At 35.5% G+C, this 11,468-nt stretch overlaps 1 protein-coding gene across 1 annotated transcript; it reads left to right on the top strand.

Moving 5' to 3' along the window:
- Positions 1–5,555: 5,555 nt before the first annotated feature.
- LOC126370318 (venom peptide BmKAPI-like) lies at positions 5,556–7,667 on the top strand. The gene is made up of 4 exons (XM_050015169.1): positions 5,556–5,710; positions 6,141–6,335; positions 6,843–7,025; positions 7,563–7,667. Coding segments are annotated over exons 1-4 (441 nt in total). The 5' UTR covers positions 5,556–5,649; the 3' UTR covers positions 7,565–7,667.
- The last annotated feature ends 3,801 nt before the right edge of the window (positions 7,668–11,468 follow it).

Here is an 11,468-nt window from a genome sequence, read left to right as displayed (position 1 = left end):
AAAAATAATAAATTATTATGCGTTATTACGTTTCTGGTGACTCTAGTACCCTACATTGCCATTCCAAGATTTCCATGAAATTATTACGTTGCTACATTTTCTACCTCATTTACATCTGGCACACCATTAGCAATCTAAGAAAACATACCTACTACACAAGTTGAAAAATTTACCACCATGGCAAATCAAATTCAGAAATATAACACTGTGTCATCTATTCGATAAAGAAGTCAGTAATATAACCTGCTTTATTTATACATATCAGAAGTTAGCATTATGCGTACAATATCCGTAAGTGTTTGTAATATAATACAACTGTACTATTTCTTTGTTTCTTGCCTAAGAAAGGCATCATTATCCACGCGTGAGTTGCAGAAGAGAAAATATTCCCAAAAACGTATCTACGACCAAACACAAAAACTACAGCAAACGAGGAAATAGGATAAACGGATCCGGAAAGGAAATCCGATGGAGGTTGAAAGAATAAGGAGATTCACCAAAATTGCCAAAGTGAGCAGCAAATGCACAAACGCCCTATTCTGAGAAAAAAATAGCTCTAGCGAGCTTCCTTACGGCACGATGTAACTCATGGAATACTGACACAAGTGACGTCTTCACTATAGGGTAGGTATAGGACAATCTAGATGTGCTATATACCAATTCTTAAACGTTAGCCACGTTTAAGGACCAAAATATTAGTGAGCGTAGGATGTGGACTGAAAGAATGATGTGAAGACGAGTTTTATTCGAATATAATTTTGATTTATTATACTGATAGATAAGCGGACACAAGGGCAACATAACTAAGAAAACAATAGCTAAGAAAGCAATCTGACACCCGTTGACAATGCGGCGAGTGCCAGTTATTAAACCCTATGCAATCGCTATCATTACCTCCATATGACATAATCAGTCAATCAATCAATACACAAAACATAATATACACAGGACACATACATACTAATAACAACAAGTACTTATTGCTAAACAGCAATTTCTGCCACGCAACCTTAGAATGTGAATGTGTTACTTTGAAGTGATTTTTTATTCTCCTTATATGTATCGTGGCCAGATCATAGAATTGATCATTTCATGAAATGGTCGTATTTCATGAAATAGAACAACATTCGTTGGCCACATCATGATGTAGTGTGGCCAGATCAATGAACACAAAACGGTTAACGATATAACCAACGAAATGCATGATTACTTCATGATATGGCCAAACGTTGGCAAACATATCGTAAAATTAGTAACATTATCCACCGATAGTGGCGCTGGCGTCGATTATATTTAAAACTTGATTGATATTATAATCGATGAATCAATGTTATTGTTCAATTTTTCATATCGAACAGGTACATAATTTTGAACCTAAGAAATTAATCGACTATTCGCATTTTTATTAAACCACATAGCATGGACACCGCCTACTAACTATATGGCCAAACGTTGATTGCTATATCATTAAACGTTGACGTTTCAACGGTTGGCCATTTCGTGAAATATGACCATTTCATGAAATGGTCGACCACATCATGAAATGATCAATCTTACGATCTAGCCACGACATATACACATTTATACAAATTCATTCATACAAATAGCCTATACTTAGAATACATAATAAGGAGAATAAGAAAATCTGCGTTTTATTACGCGTGATCTAATAATGGCCACCTTACCCTAAAATCGCTCATCATCCGATACCCGATCGTGCCGTGAAGAAGGTACCTTTACTTGCAGTTGGTATTAGGCCGTACCAAAATAGACTAACACATATTTTGGTAGTACATACATACATAAACTCACGCCCGTAATCCCAAATGGGGTGGGCAGAGCCACAAGTAATCAAAGACAACTTGCAGCCACTGTTGATACGAAGTCCTAAGATGGATATGATGAACCTTATGGTGATAAGGGATCAGCCTATCGCCCATAACATACATTTTGGTAGTATTTAGTAATAACGGCCTCTGTGGTCCAGTGGTTGAGCGTTCAGCTCAAGAATCGGAGGTCCCGGGTTAATCCCGGTGGGGAAATATCACAAAAATCATCTTTGTGATCCCCAGTTTGGTTAACATAATTACAGGCTGACTGTCTGAAAGTTATCACCTGATTGTCTGAAAATAAGATGATCCGTGCTTTGGAAGGCATCTAAGGCGGTGGTCTCGGTTACTACTTACTGATGTAAGTGAGTAATCGCTCCATGAGGCATGAGCCATGTTAAGGGCCTATGGCGGCTCAATAATAACCCTGACACCAGGATTGATGAGGTTGATAAATCACCTCTTTAGTAATATTTCATGCGAATCTCAACAACTACTGCCATCGTGGTGTAATGGTTACAGCCGTGAGCGTTAGAGCGTTGGGCTCACGATCTGGAGGCCTAGGACATTGGTGAAATCACTTTGTGAGACTGACATTAGTTTAGTAAGTACATTTTAGGCTCGAATCACCTGATTGTCCGAAAAAGTGAGATGATTTCGTGCTTCGGAAGGCACATTAACCCGTGGGTCGCGGCTATTAGCCGTAAAAAAACACCTCCACCAACCCGCAGTGGAGCAGCGTGTTGCTCCATACTCGTTCTGCTTGATTGGAAAGCCTGTGCCCAGCAGTGGGACTTATAATGGCTGTTTATGATGTATGCGTATGTATTTTGAACATTGAGTAAACAAATTAAGTACTTGTCCATTATTTTAAGCGACATCGGATTAGAATTTTTTTTTTCATTTCTACAGCACTCGGGTCGTGTTTTTAAATATAAAAAAAAAACTTGGGAATATACTCGTGAGCTCATGGTATTTTTTTGTAATAAAATGCTTTTAACAATTTTGTTAAAAGTAATAATATTAATCTGGACGTTTATTTTTTCCAGCATTTTACTTTTTTTCATGAAGGTTCAACAGTTTTATACACGTGGATTAATTCAATAGGTACTGAACAATGAAATGTACCTACAATTTGTCGTACCTACAGGCTGTAAGTGACATCTTAACGATCATTGGGAGAGATGATTCAGTTCGTTATTCTGAGTTAATATCAAGTGGAATTTTCCATCGTGAAAGTATAGATTTGAAAATAATTTTAAAAGACTAAAAAAACGTGAATTTCGCGATGGAAAATTCCACTCGATATTAACTTAGAATCAGGGTGTGAATCATTCCCCTTAGTATTCGTTACGATGTCACTAACACCCTGTATAGTATAGGAACCTATGTAGGTGAATAAGTCACGACAGCATACATAAAGTCTGCCTTAAGGCCTTATTAAATTACGCGATTCCTCGGGCACGATGAGTCGGGTGTATGTATGACATGTATGGCGGAATCATGGCCCTGCTCACCCGATATACAGGGTTCTGGTGACACCCTCTCAAAAATTTTGGAAGATGATTCTGAGTTGATATCAAGTGGAATTTCCTGTTGGAAAATTCATAAAAAAGGTTTTTTTAATAATTGATATGATCAGTTCTATTTTGCGCATTAAGCCGCATAGAACTTAAATTTAAAATAAAAAATAAAAAGTGACAATTATCTATTAAAAACCATCAATGTAAATCGAACAACGCGAATAGTCACTGACTTCGTATACATAGTCGAACGACGGTTCGCGTTGTTCGATTTACATTGCAGCGCAGCGTTACGGTGTCACTAGCACCTGTATTGTTTAAGTGCCCGATCCTGATGCATCCTACGAATAAATAATAAGTCGATGCATCGGACCCGTTAGATCACGTAACATAAGCCTTTAGTCCATCTGCCAAACCCATTATAAGAGGAATGGCGTGTTTAATGAGGGAGGACAGTGCTAGAGGGCGCCACTGGGAATAATCCAGATGTTCACATGTTACTTATAGAGGAAATAAAGATTTTACTTATTTGCGGTCAATTACGTCATCGTCGCGGTGTTGTGGATGAAGTGTCCAATGTTGATGGATATGAGTATTATTATAAGGTTTTCATTAGCAAGTTATTTATTTTAAAACGTATAATAAAAATCGTGGTTTATGTAGTACCTAGCTCCAACTCACGACTTTGTCTGCATATACGCGCGAATTTCGGTTAATAAATTTCCTATACGTCTGTTTCAAGAAATAAATACAAGTCCGTGTTTGGCAAATAAGTATTCAATGGTGCTAATTCCTGCAGACGCCATCTAATTTTATTTTAAGTTATACCTGTCATTTTGTTATCCGCTGAAAAAGAAAGTGACGGGTAATCGACAGACATAAAATTAATGAAACACACGTCAATTTTAAACAGAAATCTAAAACAACCGTCTAAAAATTTTACATCGGCCAATAACCCGATAGAATTAAGTAGACAGCATGTCCAACGGATTGCATACCAACGAAATGCCTATTTTATTCGCCCGGGCTATTCATTCGTTTTCAAATTAACTTGTTGACAATCATCCGTCCATTTCCTTTTCGGTGGATAAGAAAATGACGGGTATAACTTAAAATAAAATTAGGACGTGTCTACAGGAATCGGGGTCATTCTGTAAAAAAAAATGTTGATCTATTTATTTATTTATTTATTTATTTAGATAGGTATACCAACAGTACACATATTGTAAAGTTATAAAATACAAGTCTTAAATTAGTTTTTGTATATGTGCTCCAATTACAGGTACACACAACATTCGTAATTACAACAACAAGCTTATATATCTAAGTGTATATATATTTATATATAATTAAATATGTATAAAACTTAAACAGAAATTAACTTCTAAATTAAAACAGCCATAAATCTTCTTAGAAAACATAAGAGTTAAAACTATAACATATACATAGGTATACAACAAAATTAAGTATTGTTGGAAACAAATGAATTAAAATTAAAAATTAAAAATACAAATGGGAAAATGTACGTTATGAATTTATGATGATACAGAGTTTGTAACATGCCTCAGTATCTTAGCTTTCAGTGTGTGAATGGAATCATGGAAAATGTCTATATCCTTTATTTTAGAATTTAACAGGTTGTATTCGTCACAGATCCTTAATATTGGCGAATGTGAAGTGAGGTTGGTTTGATCTGTGATCTTGACATAATATCCAGGTTTAGTACAGACATAAGTCTTGAAATGGAATTAAACCAACGTACTCTATCGTTTATAATATTGTGACTAAGATGTTACCTATTGTGTTGAGTTTGTAAAGTACTAATTTAATGTAATGTAAACTGACCTTGAAAAGTACTATAGATAATACAATAACTAATAAGTAGATAAAAAGTAAGATATTAAACACATAAATGGTAAGTAAGTACTAACAGTCAATCAAAAAATTCAAGGATAACTTTGTTTGCAAAGTTCACACGAAAATGCGGGTTATTTCCCAGTGACGTTTAATTACAAAACAATTACGTTATATGCTTTAATTATATTTAAGTTGAATCTATTACGTCACAGACTTGTGATTTCGCTTAGAGGATATTCTGCTAAGGAAAAAATAAATTGAATGAATCAATGGGTAATCATTCGTGAAGGAAAGAGGAAAAAATATTACTTACTGGTAGGTACTATACGTTGGTTGCAATTTTTAAATGCTATTTAGTTGTATACATACCGCAACGGTCATAAGACGTTTGTCTTATAAGGTACATTTTATACCTTTAAGAAGTGTAGTGAAGTAGTAAAATGTCAAAATGTGCAGTTATATTTGTTTCTATGTTATGGATTTTGTATATTAACAGCGAAGGTGAGTTTTGAATGTGTATATCGATTGAAAACTATTTTTGTTGTATATTTTATACGATTTTTAATAATTTATAAGTGTTATGATTGCAGCTTTTCTGTTTTTCAAACTGTTTCAAACTTTGTCAAATTCCTTGAGAACTTCCATGAGAACTCTTCCCCCTCTTGTTCGTCCTATAAATACTTTATCACCTAATTCTATTATCTAAAACATATTTCACAACATATAGGGCCTGAGAACTCTTCCCCCTCTTGTTCGTCCTATAAATACTTTATCACCTAATTCTATTATCTAAAACATAATTCACAACATATAGGGCCTTTTACGCGAACTTCTTTTACCTAAAAGAACTTATCCGAAAGATATACTATCAGACAGAATATACACTTATCACTTATAACAACAATCCGCATTAATAGTCTTATCCACGCAGTGGTAAAACGCTCCTTAGCCTGCAAAGAGAATGAAATGCACGTAGAATGCGCTCATTGTGGGCCAAGTTCTTGCGCGGAACTCGGGACCCCCAAGCCATGCGGGGGGGCCACATCGAGATGCAAGCCGGAATGCGTCTGCGTCGACGGTTACGTCAGGAATGCTAACGGCACTTGCATCCCGAAAAAGGAGTGTCGTAAGTCATTTGTTTTATTTTAATAATGGTTTTGTGCAAAGTTACTTATTTATAGTATCCCTGAAATACGTAAGATGTAAGAAAATAGTTATTATGAAAGTTTAGTGACTGGGTTTTTTTTTGGTACCTATGTGTAACAAATACATTTGGGAAACTCGGGAGCACCAGTCTAGTTACAAGTAAAGTACCTCTAGTAGCTCTAGTCAATTATGTCTGAAAATTTTGTTGAGTATGTGGGTTTTTCAAACTCAAGATTTTTTCCTTCACCACTGAGCACATGATAATCATACCTACTTATTTGATTTGATTACTCTATTAATATATGTTACTATCTCGTTTGTGATGTACTTAAATAAATAAATTGGCTTTTAATTCGAAAACGATTGGAATTTGTGTTGGATTTGAACCTGCGACCTTGTAATGAGAGTCAAACATTCTACCAACTAGGCTACCACTGCTCTATTTAATATCACAAGTACTAATATAATTTTTTCAATGCATTTTTAGCTTCCTGTGGTGGAGACAGGAACGCCACGTCAGGATGTGGGAACCACTGTGGAAGATTATGTTCGGACTACAAGGAAGTCAACAAGACATGTCTGACCGGGTGTCGGTATAATAGTTGTGATTGCAAGCCGGATTATGTCTACCATGATTCTTTGAAGAAATGCGTGCTGCCTGTCGATTGTTGTAAGTATAGGCGTATTTGTACTTAATTCAGCTATCTATGTTACTAATGTACAAATACATACTGCAGTAAGGGCCCTATCTCACTAGGATAAGTACCATGGTCGCGCTACCACTTTCGTGATTTCGATTCCTGGTGGTGTTATTATAAACATCATCATCATCATCAATTTAAGAGCCACGCTCTTGTCGGTGTAGCATTTTCCATTCCAGTCTATCAAAGGCCAATTCCTTGACTTCCCTATAAGACACGACGGTAACCTTTCCTTTACTCTTTCCATGTAAGCTCTTATTGGTCTTCCCCATCCTCTCTTTCCTTCTAGCTTTCCTTTTATGATGTTTTTAATAAATTCGTCGTGTCTTATTAGGTGTCCAATCATCTTGCCTCTTCTGTCCTCAATAATTCTCAGTATTTGTTTTTTATTATAAACAAATATTTACAAATTAGAATTTTGCTATGCCTGTCGGAATTGTCTTTTATTTCAAAGAAAAAAGGCTCTTACTTTTATTATTAAAAATGTTTTTGCATTCTATTTTCAGGATAAACTACAAGAAACTTATCGTCAATATTCTGATGAGAATGAACGTCAAGAAGAATAGAAAACCAAAAACAAATAATTAAGATTAAAACTGTTGTACGTTAAATGCTATTTTGATTTTGTAAATATTTACATCCCATACAATACACTCCCATAACTTTAATCCTAGTTGGCAAAACCAAAAGTTACCAAAAGACAAACGACCACCATGGTTGCTAGTTGAGCGTTGGACTTATGATCCGAAGGTCAAGGGTTCCCGTACCACACAAACATTCAAAAGTATACGTACATGTCACAAAAATCACTCTGTGATCCCAAGTTCGGATAGAATATTGTTTTGTTTAGGTTGATTTGAAACCCGCTTGTCCAAAATTGATAATCCGTGCTTCGGGAGGCACGTGAAGCAATTGGACCGCTTATTGATGTAAGCACGTGGGTAGTCGTTACATGAGCCATTTCAGGGGCTACTTTTGACCTGGACGTCGTTCAAAAGTATCTTGGTTTTGATCATGGTATGTACGCCTAGGCCTTCCTCTTCCAACTCAATCACTTACACCCACATCATATTTTTTTGTAAGTCTATTTTCAATTATTCTCTCTACATGTCCGGATCATCTAAGCATTCCTTTCTCAATTTTCGTCACTACATATTGACCACAAAATGTGGTTCTATCATACAATGTCGCCCCACTTATACAAAAATATGTATGAGTTCGTGCTATTGCCTTGGAGACAGCGAGACCTTGGGGCGCTGAGGCCAACGCTTAGGTGCGTGATGTTGGTCGCCGTATAAGGGTTGGAGGCGGAGATGCTCGAGCTGGCTTTTTCATCGCGCAGCGTATTTCACTTGCGGTTCAGAGAGGCAACGCTGCAAGCAACAAGAAAAAATAGAATTCAACTTTCACAAGATCGGTAAGATACAACACGTTGCTTGTGTAAATCTTTTTGTGAAAGACGTGAATCTTTAATATCATGTTATTGGGTCTCGAGTCTCGTTATTGTTTAGTAAAAATTTCATAAAATATGAATAGCTTAATATTATAATATTCTCTATCTCATAAAGAATTTTGCCTCTACATTGCCTCTTAATATATTACTCAAACAGAAAATAATGTTATTATTATTCTACTTACGGTAAGTAGATACTGGCGGGAAAAAGACATTGTTAGGGAACTTCCTTATTTCAGGAGAATCTTGAATTTACTCGTGTGTACCTGTTCTTTCATGTTTCATTGACCTTCAACAAGTTCGTCAATGATAATTACATTGAATAATTGATTCTGATTTCTTGGAACCTCATGATTGAGAATTGTATCTCGTGTAGCTTATACCTGATGACGTAACCGGGTGAAATACATCGGCATTCTCCATTTGTTCAGCCAAGTATTAATACGTGGTACTTGAAACAATACCTATCAGATAATTCTTTTAGACTGTACAATCATTCATCTTATAATAAGCTTTTTTACATAAAGTAAGCTTCACGTGAGCTTTAAATTTATTCTCTGACAAATTTAAAATATTATCTGGTATTTTATTGTAAAAACGTATACATAACCCCAAAAAAGATGAATTTAATTTACTTAATCTAGAATTTTGAACAACAATTTTATTTTTATTCCTTGTATTGTAAGTATGCCTTTCACAGTTTCTCGGAAGGAGAGATACATTTTTACGCACATACATAATGTTTTCATAAATATATTGACTTGCGACCGTCAGTATATTTATTTCTTTAAACAGCTCCCTTAACGCCCGACAACGCTGATTATAAATAGCGCGAACTGCCCTTTTCTGAATGATGAAAATAGTTTCTACATCAGCAGTTCGACCCCACAATAAAATACCGTAGATGTAATACTGTAGATATTATAGATAATGATATACAGTTTAGTAAATCTCAGTAGGTACTCATTCGATTGCTTTGCTATTAACAGAGGATTTTAGGAGATTACAACTTTCTCCACAATGAAAACCCAGCGGTCACATCCTTCTCCAGATTTCCAGACACAAAAGTTAAACAATGAGGTTTCAATTTAAAAATGATTTTGGCCCTTAAGACTTTAAAGATTTGAGTATTTGTCCCTTGTGTTGCTTAGCCATTATAATACATTTATCATAATGGTTTGCACTTAAATAGAAAGCATTGAAGGAGGCAATTCAGAAGCAAACACAAACATAAATATACTAACTAAAAGTCAATTAATGTGGCATAGCATTTCCTCCTTCCAATTATTTAGTTTGGAACGGGGCACAGAGAGGAATGCAGGGCTAAGAAAATAAGGAAAATATATTTATCTTTAGTGCACGCTTAATTCTTCTTTTATCGTGTGGGCCGTGATGTGAATGACCAACCTCTGGTGTTAGGATTATTATTAAGCAAAGATAACAATTAAAATTAATATCAGTTTCTTACTTTTAATATACTTAATACGTACTTTTTCATCATCGGTCCCTCATTCATTACTGAGAATCGCAACCACAAATGGTTTATTTCCATTCTTAGCGGTTCTAGAAGCATGGACTCCTTGATGCATATTTCCTCCAACTCTCTTCATCACCGCATCAAACTATCCTGTTGAAGGTTGCAGCCTTTCTTCCACAATGTGGAAGAAAGGTTGGATTATTCAACTTGCCGCTTGCTTTTACACAGTTACTATATCTACGTAATAGGTAACATTATGCTTTAAATCATTCAAAAGTACGAATATCAATAAATTTGAGAAGTAAAATAAAATACAACTTGAGAGTATTAAAACAAAGAACAACAACAGTAGGAAAATCTATATCATCATCTATCTTCATCTGTGTGAATCTGTTCTGTATGTTGTGTGCAATAAAGTATATTTGATTTGATTTGATTTGAAAACATCGTGAGGAAACCCACATTCCCAAGAAATGCATTTTCGAAGTTATGTGACCTAACCTGTATTGGGCTGGTTATCCTTTCGCAGGTTGGAAGGTCAGACAGGCAGTCGCTTCTGTAAAAAAACCCGACCTGTCAAATTTTCACGTTAGGTAAGCGGACTCTGTGAAAACGGGATAATGCTAGGGAGATGATGACAATTTGAGAGTATTACAACCAAAAAATATATCAGTCTAAATGAATCAGGGTTTTGGCATTTAAACCAAAAGTCCGTCACTCTAAGGCCGTCTCTGGCGGAAGCGAACGGATCACAAGTCAATGGCAGTTGGGAGGAACTAATAAGACAAATTAATCGGATGCTACGCGGTTGACGGAGGTCCATGTTTATACAGTTCCTCGTAGTTCCAAATTAGTGGTGACAATTTATTTTGTTCCGGAAAGGGTGGAAGGTGTAGAAAGGTCACGGCTATTGTTTTAACTCTATTAACAACTAGACCATCAAAGTTTTCCTTTGGTGGTGTTGAGGATAATTGAAAAAAGCGGTTTGGTTGGTATAGACAGAAATGTTTTGTTGAAGGTTAATGTTTATTTAGAAGATAGGTATGTGTGTATTGTGAAAAGCTATAGTAGTTTTAAGCGGGAGAGACGTTTGACAAGAATATTTATTTATTAAAAAATGCCGTATCTAAGTGTAAATACTGAATTATTTTTTTGAGTTTTAAGTGATATTGAAGATAGGTAGAGGACTGATTCAATATTTCTAGTCCATTAGCCGATAAAGGTAAGAAAAGAAAACGACTTTAAAAAAGACCCTTAATCCCCAACTGTAGCACCTACATTATATTATACTATTGATGCATAATATGTTCATACTATTCATACACTATTTATTCTTGCGTGCTCGACAAATGCCAAATGTTGTAATATTTGTGCCACTTCCTAATCTATTACATATGTCTAGTGTGTGTATCTATATTACTCTTGCTCTCTCCACAGACATTCATGACTTGACTACGAAAAGTTTAAGAAAAAGGAAAAAAA

The sequence above is a fragment of the Pectinophora gossypiella genome, chromosome 10 (assembly GCF_024362695.1).
Source record: "Pectinophora gossypiella chromosome 10, ilPecGoss1.1, whole genome shotgun sequence".
Lineage (NCBI taxonomy): Eukaryota > Metazoa > Arthropoda > Insecta > Lepidoptera > Gelechiidae > Pectinophora > Pectinophora gossypiella.
The sequence above is the reverse complement of the archived record's forward strand: the minus strand, read 5'-3'. Positions and strand labels throughout refer to the sequence as shown.